This window comes from Canis lupus, chromosome 8, assembly GCF_003254725.2.
Source record: "Canis lupus dingo isolate Sandy chromosome 8, ASM325472v2, whole genome shotgun sequence".
NCBI classification, from domain to species: Eukaryota; Metazoa; Chordata; class Mammalia; order Carnivora; family Canidae; genus Canis; species Canis lupus.
In genome coordinates this window covers 44820888-44844837 of record NC_064250.1, presented here as the reverse complement: position 1 = coordinate 44844837, position 23950 = coordinate 44820888, and the positions used below count along the sequence as shown (strand labels likewise).

Sequence of the window (23950 nt, the reverse complement as noted above, 5' to 3'; positions counted from 1 at the left end):
GGCACTACTTGGTGTCAGCTCAAATTCATCATTGTCCTGGGATGTTTTTATCTGATAAACACATGGTTGGGACGCCTGGGTGGCTCAGTGGTTGGGGTACCTGCCTTTGTTTGGCTCAGGCCACGATCCTGCGATTTGGGATTGGGTCCCACATCGGGCTCCCTGTGTCTCCTTCTGCCTGTGTCTCTGCCTTTATCAGTCCTTGTCTCTCATGAATAAATAAGTAAATCTTAAAAAAAAAAAAGGTCAAGAGTATGTGCTTTAGAATTGGACTGGAGACCTAGAGTATTTTTATGTAGGCCAATTATTATATATTCACACAAGATTCTGGGCAGCAATAGGGAGCCCTGGACCAAAGAAGGACTCTTCCTTTGGGCACAGTTTATACTGCACATTGAAATTGAATGTTTTCTTAAAAGGCTGCCAGACAAGATGGATTCATCTCTAGCCACTTGCTGTTTCTGTGTATCCTAAGAAGTTACAAAGCAATCCAGGTATTCTCTTACACCAAATTACATTTTCCCCAAGTATGAAGTTTAGTTATACTTAATTTCCTTTAATAAGCACATATTAGCACAATAAGGGGGAATGAAACACGTATTTTGTATAATGAATGCAGCCTGAATACCCAAGAAACCACCATTTGGTCATGCCCTTACTTCACAAGGCCGTTTTCACCTTCTCCACAGGAAAATGCATCTAATCTGGTAAGATTCAGTGGCTACCCATCAGCAAAACTTCTGGATCCTTTAGGAGGAAAAATCCAGTAAACTGTACTTTAAGAACGATGAAAAGGTTTTATGGGACTTACATGTCACGTCACTCCCCCCTCCTTGAGTCTCTGGCTCTTAAGGTTGATACAGCTCACATATATGAGTAATTTCTTTCTTTGAAAATGTGTTTCATTTAACTCAGCAGGTTTCCTGTCACTAGAAAAAAGACTAAATACCACATTTCCAGTTGTGCCACTGTGATCCTGGGCGGGAAGACAGCAAACTGTCTGGGACTCTGATATAGATGGCACATAATCTGCAGCCTGGTGGTTTGGGTTGTTACTAATAGCTAAAATGACTCACTAATGGCTTAAGTGATTTGATCACGAGTGTATCTATTCTCATTGTTGGGTCAGCTTGTACTTTCTTTAAGTATTATACAGATAAAAAGTGGGTTAAGAACATGCCTCAGGTTAGCGTTTGCCTGATTTTGATGACCATAATCCAAATGTTCACTTCCTTTTTTATATAGTAACTTAGTGTAATGTGGTGAACACATGTACACTATTATCCTACATGTTCCATCTAATATCATTAATATGACACATTGAGATAAAAGATATAAACTACCACCTTTCTACCAAGTATGAAAAGATATCCTTTTAATATGAAATATGTACATGTCAGCTGATTCATGTTTACAGGCCAAAGCTTCTGATTAAAATGATTTCAGAACCAAGTACATGTTTTAAAATATGCTATGCAGAGCTTAATATGGTATACTTGAATTTTTCTTAATTTGACAAAAATGGACAGAAGGCAAAATGAAAAAAAAATTTATTTCCTCAGTGTTTTTATCCACCGTCAATACTGTATTTTTGATGCAATATATTTGCAAAGAAAAAAACAATCTCAGCTTTTATTTTCCATTTTAAACAACTACAATATTTACAAGCTATTTAGAATAACAAACATCCAGACACACACACACACTCACGGACCCACGCGAGTACATATATTCTTATCTCTGGTTTATACTGAATGCTGGTAAAGGCAATGAATGCTTTCAGAGCCCATGATCAGAAAAGGGAAACCCATTTTCCTTCCTCACACAGATCTTCCTGAACCATTTTTAGCATTCTTCCTTCCATTTCCTCATGCAGAGCTCATTGTAGAAAGGTAAGGTAACCAGTTTTTACAATTTATTTTTACTTAAACTGTAAGCTTTAAAAAGCATAAGCAGACATGATTTCCCCCACATTTCTGTTATTTTGGTTGCAGAATCAAGCTTCAGGTATAAAAAATCTTGTTCAACCACAGTCACACTAAACCCGAGAGTCATCTGGAGCAGCCATCTCATTTTCTACCTACTACTCTGTTCTGAATACCAAGGCATCACATCATCTGTGCAAGTAACACGCAGGTATCCATCCTTACCATCATCTTCCATGACCATTGTTCCTTCTAGCATGGCTCCACTGAATCACAAATTGTCAGGTGCAGAGCTGGGCATAGGAAAAAAGGTCTGACCCTATATAATAGGTATGTCTTACGAAAGCGTTGTCATGTAACCTTGCGATGACAATCGGTTCTGGTTCCCCCAAAGAATGTTGTTGTGTTGCTTCCATAAAATGACAGATAATAAAGTTCAGCTCGTAAATAGAACTTATTTACTCTACTTCAGAAAGAATATGTGGCTGATAGGCAATAAAGAGAAATTCTTATACGTAATTCTTGAGATGACCCTGGTGAGGTGATTCAAAGCAGAAAATATATTTGTTTCAAGCAAAATTAATGCTCCACTCACATACCTACCAGATCTACTTGTATAATAATTAATTCCTTTCCAGTCACAATTCTTACTAAACATTTCACAAGCTAAACATGAGAAGGCCTAGGTGTATACCAACCAGATTTTTTAAATAGAAAAATGAAGAAGAGAGAAGCTGGTTTTTAAATACTTAAAAACCCCTACAGATACCCAATGTAATAGTCAAACTTACACTGCACAAATACATGGTCATATATGACTTTTCTCTTTCTCTAGATCAATAAAACTCAATTTCTACATAAGACTGAAACCAAAAAGTTCCCAGTACCATTTTAGCCTTGATTGACATTATTCTTTCCACTCATTTTAGAATTAAAGAAAAAGCCTTTGGAATAAAAATTGATGTTGGATACCTTATCTGAACAATTTATCATATCAAAGGAAAAACTAGACTGGGTCTAAGTCTAGGCAAAGTAATTTGCATGATTACATTATACACTACAGAAAAGAACAAGAATGAATCCTGAGGGCTTAAACAAAGGGGTGGGGGATTGTCTATATTAATGAAAGAATAAGGAAGATAAACAAAAAGGTAATTAATCTGGACAGCAGTTTATAACTTAATCACTAGTAAACATAAATTCAAGGACTTCTCAAGCAAAATTACTAAGGTATCTTTTTCTCAAGTCATATATTTAGGAGGAAAGATTTTTGAAAGTTAAAGAAGATAATTTTAGACTCTGGGCAAATCATAAGTTTAAAAGACCTCGTTCTGGATGAGTGACTCAGTGCAGCAATCCACCAAATGAAGAATTTCTAAGCAGAGGCAGAAGCAAAGTGGAATTTATTAAGGCTAAGCTACCCTTGCTTAGATTTGAGGCTGTTTTTTATATGCTGATAGAGGATAGAAAAATAAAGCAACACAGGAAGAAAAACACATCTTCCCAATAAGCTTAGTCTCTACATAAAAACTTACATTTTCATTGCCTGATATTTGGTGCACAGAGTGATTTTCCACACCTCACTCAGGATAGAAACATTGTCTACTTCTGTTTCAAGGATTAGTAGAAGTATCTCAGATATACTTGAAATATTTTTAAAACTACTTCAAATCTAATGGAAGCTCATCTTCCAATAATAGAAACCCAAAGAAGGCAGAACATTGATGAAGTTTATTCATTAATTTCCTGAAAGGTAATTAATCTCCTCTTACCTTAAAAAATATACAGTCTCACCACCTACTCTCCCAAGCCCCTTAAATATCAACAGCTTATATTAATCTAGACTCTTGGAAAATTTAGAATTCTCAAGAAAAAAGTGAATATTTAAAGTTTTATCAAGTACTGAAAATGGTGTAAAAAGAGGACTCATACACACGTTACAAGCTGGAAGATTAACCAAAAGTTTAAATTTGAGTTATAAAATAATTTTTGCCAAAAAAAAAAAAAAAAAGATTTTTGCCACTGAATGAGGAAATAAGAAAAACAGCTAGCAATTTATAATTCACTCCAGGACTCTCAAAGGAAGGAAAAACCAAAACCAAATAAGAAAAAGACCAGTAAGCTATCAATGAAACTCTGTTTAAGGGAAATGCATAAAAAGCTAGTATTTTAATTACATATTCTTATTTTCAAATGATGGAACTCTGAAAGTTTTGGCAATTGTGAATGAAAGACACTAGCTTTTGTACACTGATGAAGAAAGTTAATCAGGGAACCTAAACAAACAGCTCACTACTCTCCAAGGTGGGGTGGAGAAGGTAGACTAAGGATGATCATTCTACTTAATGGAAGCACATATGTTTCTATGTAGTGATTTAGGTCCAATTATTAAAAGTGAATCTTTCCTTCAATAATTACTGCTTCCTCCAACATAATTATTAGAGAACTATTTTGACTTTAAAAAGACTATCAGTTTTAGACTTAAAAAATACAAACAAGGATCCTGTTAGGGTTCCTAATTCATAACTTCACTACAGGGCTACTTGATAATAAAATTCAACTTGTTTTGAGAAGAATGTCCATAGTTACCACCCCAAATCAAGACCCAATATATCTATTCTGTATAAAATCTAGTCTTGTGTTTTTAGAGTGTATAATGTATTTAACACATTGGGAGTGGGAGGCTAGAAATAAAAATAATTCTAGCCCTCCTGAAGCTCTGATTTTTCCCCCATGGAGGAAAATGAATTATCCTTCATTTAAGACTGAAAGGGCTCCACTATCTTCCCATTTAGGTAATGACCATGAAAAGATCATATTCACTTTAGAAAGAAAACAAGCAGCAGGAATCACAATTCCTTTGAGAATATTTTAAATAAATGTAGATGGTTAGACAGATCAGATACTGTTTGAGAAGAGAAAAACAAAAGCCTAAACCTTAATGACATACTGTAGATTTGCCAAAATGAGGCAAATACAGAATGTCACAACAGTATCAGGAAAATACTTTTTAACTGGTCAATTTAGAAAGGGTATCCTTTGTGTAAAGGTTCAGTAAATCATTCGACAAATGTTCTTAAACAGTAAATTTTGCAAAGTGTGAAGTATGGAAACCTCTGTGTGTGGCACACTGAGTCCTGAATTACTATAGAAATTTTAAATTAGAAAAGGGCCAAATAGATTTTGGGATAAAAATGCATTTGGGTGGCATATATTAGCTACTGATTTCCTTAATTTCCCTTCCTTCTACTGAAGTGTTACACTATACTGTAGGAGCAGCAGTAGGGAGCAAGGAAGGTGGCAGCTTCTCTCCCCATCACCTGATCAAGACACCTTAAACCTGTTACCATCCAAGACACATGTGGTCAGGCACATGTGGTCAGTGAGTACTGGAAATAGGGCTCGTGCCATGTTTGAATTAGTAACACTTTGGATGCACTGGATAACTAAATTATATGATTTAAGTCAATTTCACCTGCTTCTTTTCACATCACATTTACAGAGGGGTAGAAAGATGGCTGCTCCTAAATGCTCAGAGGAGATACACAGTCGTCTTTGGAGTTTCACACAAAAGGGGAAAGTTCTCTGAAGGGTTTAAAAAATGCCAAGAGTTGAAAATGAAATCTAAACTGCAGTTTCCACCTAACCCAATTGTAAATCTGAATTATATATTTCCCTGAATACACGCATATTTTTTAAAAAACCAATAAAATTTATGAGACAACATATGAAGTCAATTTCACAGTTATAAATATTTCAAATTACACCTACACACTATAAATTACAGGAAAAAAATTCAAGTAATAGAAAAAAGAAGAGAGGAGCAAAACAAAAGGTGAGGTTATTCAAGAGGGATATAACAATAAGAACTGCACCATTTGGATAATCTTGTTTTTGAAAAAATTTTACTTGATTAACTGAACTGCACGTGAGTAACATCAAGAGCTAATAACTCTTAAAAGAAAAGCAACTGATTCTCTCTTTAAATTCTTGGATGTTCATCTTCTTCTTTGAAAAACGAAAATATTTTCTTCCCAGAATCGACCCCAGCAGGGCTTGCCCCAAGTGGAGAGAAGCAGACTGCCTGGGGCACACCTGTTGCTGGAGTTCATCTGACATGTGGACACAGGAGCTGGCAGTGGTGTTCACAGGACCGATGCACTGACTATGGTCTCCAGGAAATGCCAATGGTGAAGTTAAGTATATCTTGAGATTTAGTGTTCATTTTAAAGAAAACACCCAATGTACTGGCATGAAGTGCAGATTACTAACAGAAAAGCAGCAGCACAGTTCTGCTATGTATGTGTAAGGAAAGGGAAGGGGTTAATCCCAAAGGCAATTTAAATAATGGTATTTTATTTTTTTATATATAAATAAATGTTCTGAGAAATCTCAGACTTTAGTGCATTGTTGTAAAAAATTAGTGCAGTTTTCTCATTAAAGTTTTTAGCGCTCAAGGAATAAGATAAATCTATGTTCATAGTCTCTTTCACTGTACATTAAACGTTCATACTGCTAAACGTCGAACTGAAGGTTTTATATACTGGTCTGTTCTTAAAAATCAAGGTAAATGGATTTCATGTTCTGTGACCAAACATGGCAATTATTTTTGGCAAAGAAATTAGAAAAATATGAGATCGTAGTTTAGAAATAAAGAGTTTGTTGATGTAAAGCATAGGCAATACATAGGAAAAAACCTTTTTTAAAGATGTATTGTAACAGAACTTTATCCTTCATGCAAAATGTTTTCTCAGCAGCTAACTTAAAAAAATATTTCAGCTTTATTTGGGGATGGAGACAGTGACAGGAGTCAAGGTGAAGGGCAAAGGAGAGGCGCTTAACCAAGCCTGCTCTCCATCCAAGTCTCTCCCATACAGGAGCAAAGAATACCTGCAGGCATCTTCCACGCTCGCCTCTCTTTTTCCAACATCTTGGAATGGAGAGGGAAAAGAAATGTAGTTATAAAACACTGGCTCACACTTCGGCCCCAAGTTCTAGTACCCCAGTTTCAATGACAGTCACATATTTATCATCAATCTGGACCAGAAGTACTGTCTTGTCAATGTGGGATCTAGTACCTGGATCTCTGCTGCAAGGCACCCATCGGTGAATCACCTAATGATTCAGAATACAATAGATTAGTGGCAAAGACCTTGAAAATATTGACAAAATTCACTTAAAATTAGAGGTAGTATCTTTTGGTAATTTAGCAAAAGGTACATTTAAAAAAGCAAGCACATAAAATTAGCTAAAAACACACAAGTCAGGCTACAAAAAAGTGAGACCATAGGTCAGATTCATAAGAGAACTTACATGGCCTTCCATGCCTTCCTGAGGACTCCAGTCTTTCCAGCTGTTTCTCCCAGCTTTCAACCGAATACCCTCATCAGGCCACTGCAGCTCCTTCCTTTTTGACAGGTTGATTCCATCCAGAATTTGACTGGGATCTACAATCTAAATTGCAAATAAATAGGGGTCATTTCCAATTCAATTTTTTCTTTCTGATGACAATTACATAATCTCAAACAAAATTTCTTTCAGACTCTGTGTCTCAAGCTTTCCACTGCCTATAATTGAACAAAAAGCAATCTAAAGGGCCACCTCCTGAATTCCTTTTAGCCCACTGGCAGACCTTACTTCAATGGCCACACAAAAGCTGAGTGGGAACAAAAATCACCACTGAAGAGCTACTTGCTTTCAGTTCTCACGCTGGCAGAAACTTGTTCAATATTAAAAATGTTCTAATCTTCACATTAAGTAATATGAAGGTGTGTTCTCACCAGAATCCTTCACTTGACAAAAAATAAGGACAAACGAGTGACACATACAGCACAAGAATGGTGTGCTTACTCACCTGGACTCTGTAAATCACTTCCCCCCTTTTGGCGTGTGAGTTATTGGCAGGACTTGAGATGTTGCCTGGCTGGGCATCAGTGGCACTGGCCTGACCTCCCTCTGTCCCAAGAAAGCCCACCAGAGTATGATGTTTGCAGGCTGGGATGCTCTGGCTAGAGCTGCTGGAAGAAGGTAGGCCATGCTGCACACAGGCCAGGCCGCTCTGACCAGAGGGCTCCATCTGGTTCACCATAGAGAGGCGGGACTGGATGGAGGATGGTAAGTTTCGAAGGGATATCTGACTTGTGGAAGAGCGCCGGCAAGGTACAAATCCTGTGGTGGACATTCGGAGAGACGAGTGCCGGCTGCTGTAGCAGTAAGAAGACTGGCTGGCCACTGAGGCTCGAGCAGGGGACTGTCTGACCAGGCTGGACTGTACGGAATGGGAGCTGTGGCTCGTGCCTAGCGAAGGATAAACAACAGTACTCATTCTAACTGGAATCATTCAAACACTTTTTTTTTTTTTGGTAGTTTCTAAGAGTTTTTCCCTTAAGTAATTACTTGGTGAATTCACTGAATTTAACATTTATACCTAAAGCTTTTTTTTTTTTTCTTTTTTTAAAGATTGTATTTATTTATTCCTGAAAGACACAGAGAGAGAGAGGCAGAGACACAGGCAGAGGGAGAAGCAGGCTCCATGCAGGGAGCCTGACATAGGACTCGACCTGGGTCCCCAGGATCACACCCTGGGCTGCAGGCAGCACCAAACCCCTGCGCCACCGGGGCTGTCCATATAGCTATAACTTTAAAAAAAAAATTATTTTTTATTGAGAGAGGGAGAGAGTGTGCATGCACAAGTGGGGGGAGAGGGAAAGAGAGAGAGAGAAAATCTCCAGCAGACTCCCTGCTATGCATAGAACACAATGCGGGGCTTCATCTCACCACTGTAAGATCATGACTTGGGCTAAAACCAAGAATTGGATGCTTAATCGACTGTGCCATCCAAGCACCCCTATACCTAAAACTTTTAATGTTGTCAAAAAGAAACGAATATCTGAGATCTCTTTTCTTATGTGGTTTTGATAATATAATTTGCTAAAGCTTTATAAAATTAAAATTCTGGGACAAAAAAAACCATATAATTTCAGAAGCTATCAGAATTTAACATTGGGATAAATCCTAAAATATATTCCACAGAAATGTTTCAGGATAATAAGAACACCTCTTTCATATTTCAGAAATGAAATATCTCATGGAAATAAGACAAGAAATATTTATTAAGGGTCTACTATGCAGCAAGAGCTGTAACTACTATTTCTCAGAGCATAGAACTAATGTCCTTGCAATCCATTCCAATGACAAACTACACAGTCTACAGAGAGATGGTGATGCCACACTGTGATTTTCATATCCATTAAGGGATTACTACTAAATATGAATCATCAGTGATACTGAATAGTGTGTCCTTTTGTGTTCTTTTTCAAATGGCTTGATATGATTCATCAGGTTCATCTTTTCCTGACTTATAATAGAAATGTGAAGATTAGGAAATAGTTTTTAATTATATTTTAAAAAATGCTTCACATACTTTCTATCTGAAAATAAAGAGCTGATCAAAATGAGAGTATTTAAAGCACACTGAAAGTTTCAGCTTTTCACTCAGAAGTCAAAATAGAAGTTATAAAATGTTGGTAATACACCTATTTAGAGTCTTAATTCCAATGCTATTGGATTTTTTTTTTCTTAATTTAACTAAATGCCTTAAAACTTCATATCATTCATGTGAAGCAGAGCAGAAAAGACAGTTCTGGATCAACCAACCAGCCATATGAAAATAGATGAAATCTGATTCCTATTGCATACCAGGTGGACTGCAGATCTTGTGTAAAAGGTAAATTAGTAAAAAACCAAAGAAACAAAAAAACAAAAAAACAAAAAACAAAAACAAACAAACAAAAACCCAAACCTTCTTGCCTTGGGATAGGAAAAATTTTCTTAAGTAGGATATTAAAAAACACTAATCATAAAGGAAAAGATCAGTAAATTGCTCTACACTAAAATTAAGAACTTCTTGTCAGGGATCCCTGGGTGGCGCAGCGTTTTAGCGCCTGCCTTTGGCCCAGGGTGCGATCCTGGAGACCTGGGATTGAATCCCATGTCGGGCTCCCGGTGCATGGAGCCTGCTTCTCCCTCTGCCTGTGTCTCTGCCTCTCTCTCTCTCTCTGTGACTATCATAAAAAAAAAAAAAAAAAAAAAAAAAAAAAAATTAAGAACTTTTCAAAAGAGGAGGAGAAACCCTTCTCAGGAAGAGAATGGAAAGCCAAGGGATAGAATGGGCAAAGGTATTTGTAATACAGAAAACTGACAAATAATTCAAATACAGTATATACAAACAAGAATAAGATAACCATGGAACTGAATGTATTATGCTAAGTGAAATAAGTGAGTCAGAGAAAAAGAAATATCATGTGATCTCACTCATATATGGAATTTAAGAAACAAAACAGATGAACATAGGAGAAGGGAAGGAAGGATAAAATAAGATGAAAATTGAGAGGGAGGCAAACCATAGGAAGCAACTCTAGGAAACAAACTGAGGGTTGCTATAGGGTAGGTGGGTGGGGAGGTGGGGTAACTGAATGGTGGGCGTTAAGGAGGGCATGTGTAGGGATGAGCATTGGGTGTTGTATGAGACTGATGAAGCACTGAAACCAGTGCTGCACTGTATGTTAACTAACTTGAAATTTTTAAAAAAGGTAATCAAAGAGAAAAATGGGCAAGAGCCTTAATAGGTACTTCAAAAAAAGAAAAAGGGGCCAAACTCATTTTAAAATCTTCCAATATGGGACCCCTGGGTGGCTCAGTGGTTGAGCATCTTGCTTTTGGCTCAGGCTGTGATCCAAGGATTTCTTACGGGGAGCCTGCTTCTCCCTCTGCCTGTGTCTCTGCCTCTCTGTGTGTCTCTCCTGAATAAATAAAATCTTTTAATAAAATAAAATCTTCCAATCTTAGGTATCAGAGCAATGCAAATTAAAACAATGACTTAAAGACTACCCTTCTCCTGTCCCTCTGAGCAAGCAGGGAGCAGAGGTGGGAACTCAGGATGGGCATTCCAATGTATGACTGGACAGAGTACCAATTGGTAAAAAACAAAACAAAAACAAAAACTTGCTAGAAATAGTTTTGGCATTATATGCCATGAATCTTAAATATTCTCATAAACTTTGATATAGTTATTGTATTTTTTTAAAGTCTCTAACCCAAGAAAACAGTGTTAATAAAGTTTATTATAGGGTGCTGGCTGGCTCTGTCATGTTGAATATCTGCCTTCAGCTCATATTATGATTTCATGGTCCTGGGATTGAGCCTCGCATTGGGCTCCCTACTCTGTGGGGAGCCTGCTTCTCCCTCTGCCTCTCTGTCACTCATGAATAAATAAATAAAATCTTTATAAAAAAAGAAAAAAGCTAATTATAACATTCAGAAGAAACCAAATCACTGTCCAATGAAAAAGTTAAATTCATTATACTAAATATTAATTTTAAAAATGATATTTTCAAAGAAATGATATTCCAAATAATATATTTGGAATTATATTATAATTAAATAATATATTTAATTAACATAAATAGGATAATGTCCAACCAAGAATCAATCAAAATGTTATTTTTACATATTTCCAAGTTAGGTAATATAGAATTATTTCTCTCTTTTTTCTTTTTGATAAAGAAGGAGGGAGAGAGAATAAGAGAGAATGTGTGTGTACCCTCAAGTAGTGTATAGAAAGGCATGGGGAGGGGCAGAGGGAGAAGGAGAAAGAGACTCCCAACAGGCTCCATGCCCAGTATGAAGCCCAATTCGGAGCTCAATCCCATCACCCTGAGATCCTGACCTGAGCTGAAATCAAGAGTCTGATGCTTAACTGATTGAGCCACCCTGGAGCCCTGGTAATACATAATTCTCTTTATACACACATACTAAGAAGGTTAGACACATAATTTTGTTTTCACATTACCTAGTGCTGGAGGATAAGACGTGACTGGAGGATGGAGTCCTGCTCCTGACCCTTGCCCTGGATTTCCAGCGCTTCCCTGGGACACACTGCTATGAGGGTCACTGGCACTTGTCGCATTGTTACTAGTGCAGGACATTCCGCCTCCAGTGTCAGAATCTTCAATATTGCCACCGCTGTTACAGCCAGCCCCACACCCTTTCCTTAACCTGGGAACAAACACCAGAGCAAACAGCATTATCCCACCATCACTTCAAGATAGGTGTCTTATTCTATTTATAACTATTCTGACTGTTTAACGCTATTAATGTTCATCTTTGAAAGTCTTTAAAGTGCAATCAATATTAGAAACAAAAAAAGGCAGCTGCATTTTCAAAGCATGGCCTAAAAACTATCCCCCTCTTATACTCATTGCTTCAATTCTTCCTAATCTACCTTCACTTTTACATACTCCATTATCTTTCCTTAACCATAATAAACTGCACATAACAAAATTGTAACATTAAGATGGAAATAGGATTCTTGCCAGTGTGTGTTGGTGCCTCTGAAGTGTGCAGTGCCTGAAAACCTAGTGTGTTGGTGCCTCTGAAGTGTGCAGTGCCTGAAAACCTAATTTCTGCTGTAGCACACTTGGAAGAGAGTTGCTCTAATCATTTTTGCCTTTTTTTTTTTTTTTTTTTAAATTAGGGTGACTGACTATCCTGGATTACCCACAACTGTCTCAGTTTTGCTAGAAAACCTGCTTCCCAGGTGACCTCTGAGTCCTGGGCAAACCAGGAAAGTTGAGCATCCTAATCTCTGTTATCATTTCTCTCGGGAAAAGAGAACTCAATTTCTTTAAGGCAATTCCAGCATAACAGATGATTTTTGAAAAGAAATTTCTTTGAACACCACTCTGGTTTATGTTCTTTCTGTTTGGATAGGGGCTGACATTAAAATGGTGATTTTTTTTTTTAGTATGCCTAACGGAAAATGCCTATTTTAGAGTTTGCCACCCTAACCCCACATTCTGTTTTTCTTAAGTTCTGTTATTTAAAGGATCTAAACAAAAGCTCATAAGAAATTGAAAAGATACTCTGTAATTTTTCTTCACCATCCACCAAACTATGATGTCCCTATATTGAACATCATAATTTACTAGAAAAAGGGCAAAGAAAAAATTCATCTACCTACTTGAAGACACAACAGATTTCAGATCTGAGTGATGACTGGATTGTTAAAATGGCAATAGTATCACCTAACTAGGAGTTTCAGTAAGTACAGTGTGCTCCCCCTACTGCTAGAACGGAATAAAACAGAAGGTAAGCAAAACAAGTTTATGTTTTTCTCTAATTTGCTGTTTGTTGGCCCACACATCCTAATAGTGGCACTGTGCTGCAATAAAGAGCCAAAAAAATTAAAGAAAAGAGAACTATTCAAGATTCTACCAAATGCTGGATCAGTGACTCTTAAGCAGAGTTGTACATGAGATTTATCTAATAAGAGTCTAAAGACATCAGACTAGTTTCTGAAATTCCTGATATAATAGGTTTATATTGTGTTATGGCAATTGCATTTTTTCTATAAGCTTTCCAGGTTGATATTCATGTAAACTGTCTCCATTAAGAGAGTCAGGATACACTACCAATGATATGCAGCTGCATGGCTCACCTGTGCCAGGTTGACACTATGAAGTTTCTAATATTTCCCAAACTGATAGGTCCCCCAAGGATTTCTTTGAGCTGTTCATGGCTGTCAGAGTAAGAAGTTGTCAGCGGTGAGACAAAGATTGGGTAGCCAATAGGTTGATCACAAGATGAGTTTATCATGTTTCTCAGAGCTTGTTTTGCATTTTGGATGCTACCTCTCTCTGGGTTGCGGTTACGTAGAAAAACAAGTTCTTGCTGTTGCCCGGCCCAAAGACCTCGGACACATTCCTTATTAACCTAAAAACCAGAACACATGGGAAGTAGGTTAAGGGCCAAGGATGAAATTCACATCAACAGAAGAGTATAAAGGGAAGGATACAAAAGACATACGAGAACCAACTATGAAAAGCAGTTGTTAACAAATACAAGTAGGTCATATTTGAATAGGAGTTCATCAATTTCCCACTGTTATAGTGGACTGTTAAATAATAAGCACACAAAGAACTCTTTTCTCTGGCCTGTCTGGTAAAAAATATCAAGTTTTCCAAATTGATAATGCATTGAATTTTGTAACTGAGATAATATTTTTGATAGGAATGAGCAGTAACAAATATTCAGAGTTAAAAAGATGTGACTTTGCATGTTGATTAAATCAAGTGGAAAAAAGTGAATCGTTACAAAACTATTAAAATAAAATTTCATAAATTATGTCTCCTGAATCCATGAGATGTTTAAAAAAGCAACAAACAAGGGGAGGTGAGTGGGGAGAAGTGATAATTGGGTGATGGGCATTAAGGAGGGCACTTGATGGGGGTGCCTGTGTGGCTCAGTGCATGATCCCAGGATCCTGGGATTGAGACCCGCATCGGGCTCCCCACAGGGAGCCTGTTTCTCCCTCTGCCTATGTCTCTGCCTCTCTCTGTGTGTCTCTCATGAATAAATAAATAAAATCTAGGAGAAGAAAAAAAGGAGGGCACTTGATGTAATGAGCACTGGGTATTATATGCAACTGATGAATCACTAAATTCTATTAATGAAACTAATAAAAAACAAAAAACCACACAAAAAGTACAAGCTATAATATTATTTTGCAACTTGGAAATCAGATTAGTGCTGATGTTTTAAGAAGAAATGTGGCCCAGAGAGCATATATAAAAGACTGACAAAACAGAAATAAGTAAAAATTTTAAGGCTTTATGGTACATGTAAAAATTTCAGAGGGCAGAATAAATTACAAAATAAATCAAATTGAGTGCTCATAAACAATCAATGCTAACGTGGTATGGTCATTTTTTTTTTCTATAAAAAGAGTTCCAGTCACTTTTTAAAGTTGGGATGAGGTTATGTAAGTTCTATTTTTTCCCCCCAGACATGAATAAATGCCTCAAAAACTTACCTTAATGACTCTGAAGCTCAGGTAACGTCTGTTCAGCATGATGATCTTGTATTCATTGGTGCCGTCATCCATGACATGCCTCAGAGCAAGAAGGGAGGGAGAGTTGGCAAGGACTGCACTCCGCCATGCAGGGTCCCCTTCATGGGCTATTACGAGATTCTTTTCATGAGACACAATGGCTTCATAGAGCACAGTAGGGTCATCATATTCATCTGGAGAGGTGAAATGATCCTAAACAGAGAAATAAAAATATATATTTTATAGGAAAAGAAGGACTTCCAGTGGAATGATCAAAGCTTCTGGAGTTACTAATCAGTTACTAAATGAAAATTCTGAAATACTGGTTTAATATAAATATTTCATATCCACATATTAATGTTAGAGATAAATTAGAGAGTCTTAAATTTAACCAGGTTAGGAGTTAGCTCATTGAAGAATTTTAAAATTCTTCAACCCAATCCTAATTTCTGAGTTTTATATAAATATTTTACCAATTTTTATTTTTTCTTGTTCAACTGGGGTTTTACATGTGTTCATTCATACATAATTTTTTCTGTTAAAGGACTGTCTCACTGGTATCAGTTAAGGAAGACTAAACCACATAAGTTCTCTAAGTTGTGTTTCTTTACAAGGCACTTTTCACATAAAGCCACATCTCTAGAATGATTCCAATACAGCATTTTACCCTGCCTCTCATCTAGTGAAGATAAGATTACAAGTCCTTGTCCTGAAGAAGCTAGTCAAGTCTTCCCTGTGAAATCCCTTGGTCTATGTAACAACCACTCTTGCATTCCACAAGCCATTACTTAATATCTATCATGTGCAGGATCCTGTGGCAGAGAACAAGATGAAAAAGGAATATGTGGAATATATCCGCCCTTCAGAAACCTGCAAATTAACAGGGTATTCAGGACATATACCCACATAACCATAACATAAATCTGAACTTCTGAAATGAAGAATACACAATCTTAGATATTCATAGTAGGGAGGTTGATAGATTTTTACATCCAGGTAAAGAAACTCATCTGTACTCAAGCCAAGTGACCAGATTGTGTGATACTGCAGGGGCAATGGGTGAGAGTAAGAAGGCAAACTCCCCAACGATGCACCTCCATGTCTGGGAACTGGCCTATATAACAATAATGAAAGTATTCTCTGTATACGTAAATGAAGCTTCATAACATAATGTAACACGTTTTTTCATCTCTTAAAACCTTGCCAGGTAGGTTTAGTACATAATACTAGCATTTTGCAAATATCAAATCTGAAGCTCAAAGAGTCTTAGCTGCTTCCTAGGTTTAGAAAGTTAGTAAATGATTAAGCCAGAACTTGAACACATTTTTAAAGAGAATGTATCATTCTGCTTTTAAAAAATTATATGATTATAAGTGTTAATTGAAAAACCTGTCAAGTCTAGTTGATGTGATTTGGGAAAGTTACACAGTGCAGCTGGTTTTGAACTGGATCTTAAAGAATGAAGACAATTTCAGCGGATAGAGAGATAGGCACCGTGCAGGAAAGGGAGAGAGCTCCAGGCAAGACATTCTACAGGGGAGAAGCACAGGTCAGGGAAGAACCTGATAAGGGTGATTATAACCTGAAGTCTCTCTGTGGGAACTGGGTTTCCATGTTGTTGCCAGGCACTGTGCTAGACATTGGGAAAGAGTAGTAAGACAGATACGAGCACTGTTCTCATGGAACTCAGGGTCTAGTTAGAAAATACTAAAAAAAAATTAGAAAACTAGCTTTAAGCCGGATTGTAGAGCACTTTCCTTGTACCTTGTCTAGATTTCTTTTATTGGGCTGGTACACTCACTCCCCTCTCCTCTGCTTTGCACACTGGCCCTTAACAGCTCATAGTTATTGCCTTCTCTTAGAACTGCCTTCAGTTGATGGAGCTGCCTGGGCAGGAAATGCCATCATTGGCATTTGACATCAAGTCATCACCTGACTGTGGGGGAGCTCAAGGTACACCATGTAACTCTTGGTGACACTGACGCTCCAGAACTCACTCTAAATCCAGCAGGAGCTAGAATTCAGCCAAAACAGTTTTGGTTAGCTCCTTCCCTATTCTTTCCTACTTCTCTCCCTTCCTTTCATACTCCCCTAAAGGCACCATGTCAATCTCTTGCACAGGAATCCTGGATTCTCAACTCTGCTTCTAAAGAACGTGGCCTAAGCTAGCACTTACAGTACCTCTGTACATCATACACCAACCATCCTGACTTTTCTTTTAAATACGGAGCTCATTTTCTTATACCAGCAGATAGCTAGATGTCAGATGATGTGCTCTCTTTCAACAAACAGTCCTTTAGGAAAGGAACCATATCTTTGTACAGTAGTGTTGGTGCAACTTTTGAATGGAAAAATCAAAGTGCAGAGATAGGCAATAGTTATACTCTTAATAAATGGACAAAGTCGGAAATTATTAGGCATGCCAAGATGGAATATGTTTAATCTTGTTCAAATATTTCTTTTCATTGGCTTAAGATGGTTGGATGAGTGTTGTTTTAGAGGCAAAGTATTTGAAATAAGCAGAATGTCCATGGATAGGGAAATGGTTGAATATACTACAGTTAAAAATTACATTCTGGAATACTATGGAGCCATTAAAAATATGAGGTGCCTCTATATATGCTGATTTAGAAAGTATCCGTGTTATATTAAACAGGGGTTGGAAAAATCATGTGTTACAGATCGCTCTGTGTAGCACAAAGGAAAATATTTGCATATATAGATGGAAATGTCTATAAACTCAGGGAAATAGAAAAGATGTTCATCAAATTATTAGTAGTGACTGCTTCTTGGAAGGGTTATACAATGGTATGGGGTGATGAGAATACTTACTCTTGGGGGAAGCTCACTTTTTAATGTTTTTCATTATTTTTCAAATACAGAAAAAATGTTCCCAGTTCTGAGAAAAGTTTTCAAAGCCATTTAAAAAATATACTTGAAAAGTTATAAGCCAGTGCACACAGGAAAATAACGAAACTCATTCATTTTTCATTCACTGACCACCAAGCATTGTGCTAAGCAATGGAAAGACAAGGAGTGGTAAAAAATGATCTCGGTCTTCAACCACATATTTTAAGATTTTCATCATATATCACTTATAAGCCAAACTAGACTCTGATTAGTTTATTTTAGTTCTAACAACCATGTAATCTTCAAAGAGACTAATGAAAAAGGTAAAACAGAGAAGGAGGTAAAGTATTTTACAACATGATTAAATAGAGGACAAGAACATGAGAACACATGATAAAGGCAATTTTGCTTCATTTCCCTGAGTTCTGAGTCTTCATTTACAAATTGGACTAAAATAATCTTCTGGATGTATACGAAAGCACTAATATGCTATACAACACTGTACAACTACAAATATCACACAGATTAGAGTAGTTTTTATTTATAAAGTAAAAGCATAATATAATCAATTGGAGAATTTAAAATAAAATAGACTATAAAGGAAAAAGCAAAAATTAAAACACCTATAAAGTGTGCTAAATACACATTGATAATGACTGTCAAGGCAAGAGTTAAATGAAATTTTATATTTCTAGCTTTCTGGGAACAAGATCATTTCAAGTTTGAGGTACAATTTACATACCTCATTTTACTATACCATCTTAAGTGCGCAATTAGACCCATTTTGACAAATATGCACACTCATATAATCACTGCCACAATATAAAACTTTTCCATCACCCCAAAACATTCCTTCTTGTCTTTTGGCATTCAATCTCCACATCCTAAGGAACCACTAACCTGCTTTCTGTGGCTATAGACTAGTTTGGCTTTAGATTTTTTTTTTAAAGGTTTTATTTATTCATTCATATGAGAGAGAGAGAGAGAGGCAGAGACACAGGCAGAGGGAGAAGCAGGCTCCATGTAGGGAGTCCAACGTGGGACTTGATCCTGGGATTCCAGGATCATGCCCTGGGCCAAAGGCAGGCGCTAAACCACTGAGCCACCCAGGCGTCCCTGTTTTAGATTTCGTATAAGTAAAATCAGATAGTATATATATACTCTTTTTATGTCTGGCTTCTCCTATGTGCATAATGTTTGAGATTTATTCATGTTGTGGTATCTAACAGTAGTTTATTTCTTTTTATTGCTAAGTAATATTCTATCATGTAGATAAACCATAATTAGTATGTTCGTCTGTTGATGGACATTTGAGTTGTTTCCGGTTTGGGGCTATTACAACCAAAACAGCTAGGCACACACATGTGTAGACATAGACTTTCATTCTCTTAGGTAATTATCAGGGGGAGAATTGCTGGGTTGTATGGAATGTGTATGTATATCCTTTCTTTTGATATATAAGTCTATTTGTTCACTTTTGTGAACAATATATGAAATATATGAGTATAATATATGAATGTTGGAGATTTCCACAACCCAGCATCTGGCTCAAAATGATGCTCAATAAATATCGTTCTGGCTACTGCATAGGTCAATCTCATCCTCCTCAAAGGTAAATCAGAATTATGGAATTTCTCCAGGTTGTATTTGTGTTCTCTACCTTCCCCCTTCCCACCAGCCTTCTGTGGCTCCTGGGTTCCTGATTCCAACTCCCACCGTTTGCCACCATTGTTGTCAGTCATGGCTACTAAGAGTGAGCTGTGCCCAAGTGTGTTGGGCCAAATATAGGTGAGAAACACTAATAATGCCATACCCAAAGAAACGTGTAAGGAAATGGATCTAGCAGCAACAGGTAAAAACAACTGTAGGGAGAGATAGGGGCAAAGACCTAAGGTATCATAAAATACAGATTCCCTATGCCTCAGCTTCTTCTCTGACAGAGAAAACACCTGTCATACTATTTAGAATTAACTAAAGATGTCTATCTAGAGCTGTTAGATAATCATGCTATATAAAAGAGTATTTATTTTATCTTTTATATACACAGCAGATATATTAATAGTGATTAAGTGCCTTTTGTATCTTTTATATACATAGCAGATATATTAATAGATTAAGTGCCTTTTGAGAAATTCTGAAGTTTTAAAAAAATTTTAATTTAGTCATCTTTTTCTTTTAAACACACTGATTAGGCTCAAAACTATAAAGCTAGTCTGAAGATGGAAACTCTGTTTGTTCCCAAATGTGTATGTTCTCCATGATCCTCAAAATAGTACTCCATTTTCCACAGAGCCTTTCTAATAATATATCCCTTATCAGTAATTTCCTAAATAATATGGGACATTGACTTCATTCCAACAGTTTAGATCACAGTAAAATCACTTGAGGAGTAAATTCACTCTTTATTTGGAGGAAAAGAAATTCAAACATTCGAGGACAGTAGATGCATTTTAGTGAAGTTTATCATGTGGTCTTTGTCATCAGATCTGATGACTACTGTCAAGTGGAATGATTAGAGTAGCAAGTACCAGTACTTAATTTCCTAATATAGTCTTGAAATGATCCAGGGCTTTGGATATGTATTTTGGGTCCACATTTTAATTTTATTACCCTACTAGTTTAACTGAGGCTAAATCTGTCCTAATCCTCTATTATTCTATATAACATGCTACATGAAACTCATAGTTCAGTAACAGCAGCACTAACAACCCTCCTGAGATGCTACTGCACTGCACTGGGAGTTGGTTAACATTCACCTACAGAGTGATATTCACCTACAGAAGAGGTCTGAATTACAATCATGTGAAATGTGAGGTCAAAACAAGAATTATACAAGCCAGAGAGCTTTATTTCCAGTTTGTCACTGCTGACAGCTTTCAAGTTCATGTCCAGATCAGTCACTCTCTGCTATTAATATGCAAATTCACCCTTAGAAACACAGGTTCAGGCTACTAAGATCTAATATCTTGCCCTAAGTCATGTTCTTCTGTGTTTCTTTCTTTCTTTTTTTTTTTTTTTAAGGTTTTATTTATTTAATCAAGAGAGAGAGAGACAGAGGCAGAGGCAGAGACACAGGCAGAGGGAGAAGCAGGCTCCATGCAGGGAGCCTGACGTGGGACTCGATTCCAGGTCTCCAGGATCATGCCCTGGGCTGTAGGTGGCGCTAAACCGCTGAGCCACCCGGGCTGCCCTGTGTTTCAAATCATAGTATTTCTCAAAAAGTTCCTAAGAAATGTAATTTGGAAGTTAAATGAACAAGTGCCATTAAATATCAATAATGCATTATAAGTCTCCTTTTCTTACCTGATGAAGTTTAATGGACATGCGGATTCCTGGGACTACTACTTTCCTTAGCAATTCCATGTCAGCAAAGATCCATTCATCTCGAATTGAAGAGATACGGAAATCTCCCTTAAATAGGGCATGCAATCCATAGAGGAATGACTCTAAATTACTGTTAGGATTGGAGATAAAAGTTTACATATTTTGACAAAGAACTTCCATTACACTGATTCTTACATGTGGTTGTGCATCAGAATCATCTGGGAGTGTTTTGCAAATACAGATTCCAATGATTATACTAATGTCAACACCTCTGAGTCAGAATCACAAGAAAGAGGGGCCCTTTGACCTGACACCCCTGTTTATGAACAACTATAACAGTAAGTTCATGAAAATCAACAATAGAGCACATAAGCCACAAAAATGTATAGTGGGACTAATGGAAAACATGTAGTAATCAAAAAAGAAACTAAAATATGTAATATTTCTTAGTTCTAATTCATTCAGATGTATATGTTAAGAAATTCAGCTTATATTTATACTTTCCAAATATAATGTACTATATTAACTATATTAAAAGCATAAATGCTCTGGACCAAAACAAACTACAAGGAAATATGGAAAAATAAAAAAGAGATAAAACATTAGAAAAATAGATATAAAATGGGAGGAGACCAATCAAACTTTATGGGCAATTAGTTTTAAAAATGTCTTAAATCCATTAAATTCTTATTATTAATAGTTACCCACACATATGTGAATTTTAAAAGCCAGCTATTAACCACTTGGGAGAACTCAATTGTATTCAGCAAAAGATCTATAAAAAACAGTATGAGAAGAGACTTTTGTAATAAACTAGCATAGAATGCTTCCATAAAAACCTATTTCAGATTTTTCAGATTTATGTCATACAGCTTTTCCTACTCTCTTCCTGGAAACAGAAATGCCTTCCTTACCTGGACATATGGTGGGATGCAGTTCCCAAAGCTCTCCGTCCCAGAACACAGAGTCCATAACAAAGAGTCACCAGGGATGAATCTTTGTCTACATCCAGTGGCTTTAAAAAACAAAGAATATTATAGTTATCAGAAAGGCAAAAGGTATTTAACAAATCAGAAGACAGCTAATAAATCAGAGGATGAAGAACTTAACTAGCATATATTTTCTAGGTCTTCAAATAGTTCTAACAAGAAGAAACTTAACAAATCAGTATAAAATGAAGTATGAATGTATATGAGGAGTTTCTTTGAAACCTTTAAAGAAAAATCCAATGCTTAACAATACTGGAACATATTTTTTTTTTTTTTTAAAACCTGACTTCTATAAAATATTAGGATCTTAGCAAAATATCTCAAAGTACTTACTGGCATACTTCATTACTAATAACGTCCTCTGCTGAAAATACAATATTCTAACTATCAATTAGTTGTTTCTGGACATAGTCCAGTAAGCAGGCTATTAGTGAGAACTCTATTAGCCTACGAGTGACTATACTAAAGAAAATCAAATTGATACCTGTGGATTCCTGCTTCTCCTCAACCTCTGAATTTCTTTTTAACAACTAAACGTCCTCAGATGGTCAGAGAAGAAGGTCTGGAAAAACTATCTCATAATAAATGGAGATATTCTTTCCATCTCTGAAAAAACAGACTCAAAGAATTACAAATGAGGGACACCTGGGTGGTCACCAGTTGAGCATCTGCCTTTGGGTCAGGGCATGATCCCAAGACTCCGGGATCAAGTTCCACATCGCGCTTCCTGCATGGAGCCTGCTTCTCCCTCTGCCTATGTCTCTGCCTCTCTCTCTCTCTCTCTCTCTCTCTCTCTCATGAATAAATAAAATATTTTTTTAAAAAAAAGAATTATAAATGAAGTGAACAACCTCTACCTTTGCTCTTCTGGAAGAGCAATACTCTATCCAGTTGAGGTAAATCACACAGAAACTCTCCCTGGATATGCCAGCTAGTCGATGGTCATAGTCCTCATCAATGTTTGGATTAAATGTTGGGTCCACGTCAACATAATTTCGATCTGCACACAGACGTAGTCCTTCCTGCATTGTCTCATTGGCTAGCCACTCCTCTAGTTTAGAAGAAGTTGTAACATAATAAATGATACCCTAATGGGGAAAAGATAAAAAAAAAAAAAAACCCAAGTTAAGTTCAATTACTCATTAAATAAATTCCAATGGTTTATACTGATTGTATAACTAAAAAATATTTTATTCTAGCTTAAAACTCTAAGAATACACTTTAGGAATGCTGTAAAAAATACACCTCAGGCCTTTCTGAATGTCTGAATGAAGAGTTAATTTAATACTTTAAAAGTCCCAACCATAAATTTAGCTAGACAAATTCAAAACAATTCCTTTCCATTGATTTTAGAGCTTTTAAATTTAGGATATTTTAAGAGATAGAAAAACTTTATGTGATGCATTTGATTTTGAGAAATTTCTCCCAGAAAGTTGTTAAATCATCTGATCCTAGGTCAACTTATGAAACAAAATTGATAGTAAAGCAATGGAAATATAACTACTTAGAACCAGAGATAGAAAATGCCATATATACACACACACATGCACAGCATGTAAAAAATGTAAAGCCAATCTATTTAGTGTCCTGAGATTGTGTTTAACCAACCATTAATTATAAGGCTTAACATTTGGGCAGCCCGGGTGGCTTAGCGGTTTAGTGCAACCTTGAGCCCAGGGCGTGATCCTAGAGACCCGGGATCGAGTCCCATGTCAGGCTTCTTGCCTGGAGCCTTCTTCTCCCTCTGCCTGTGTCTCTGCCTCTCTCTTTCCTCTCTGTGTTTCTCATAAATAAATAAATAAAATCTTAAAAGAAAAAAATAGACTTAACATTCATTGCAATCAGCACAAATAAAGTGGTACATAGAGGCAATAGCACAGCTATGGAAAAATCCAGATATGGGTCACTAAAATTTAGCACACATTTACTTCTTTAAAATAGTGGCTTTGCCTGCAAGCTGACAAAGCATAGCT

The 23950-nt window shown here is 36.7% G+C and overlaps 1 protein-coding gene across 16 annotated transcripts in view; it reads right to left on the bottom strand.

Annotated features, from left to right (window-relative positions):
* PCNX1 (pecanex 1) overlaps positions 1–23950 on the bottom strand; it is a 163255-nt gene that overhangs the window by 1444 nt on the left and 137861 nt on the right. For 12 of the 16 annotated variants that reach the window (XM_035719475.2, XM_035719481.2, XM_049113321.1 and 9 more), the window contains 9 exons: positions 22835–23065; positions 21903–22003; positions 20968–21118; positions 14797–15027; positions 13423–13697; positions 11776–11981; positions 7780–8222; positions 7239–7379; positions 7004–7040 (listed from right to left, as the gene is read on the bottom strand). In XM_035719475.2, the coding sequence (XP_035575368.2) occupies positions 7004–7040; positions 7239–7379; positions 7780–8222; positions 11776–11981; positions 13423–13697; positions 14797–15027; positions 20968–21118; positions 21903–22003; positions 22835–23065 (1816 nt within the window). Of the gene's footprint in view, positions 1–1532; positions 7041–7238; positions 7380–7779; positions 8223–11775; positions 11982–13422; positions 13698–14796; positions 15028–20967; positions 21119–21902; positions 22004–22834; positions 23066–23950 lie in introns of those variants that run through there. The other 4 variants (XM_035719482.2, XM_025443143.3, XM_035719488.2 and 1 more) reach the window with 2 other exon arrangements.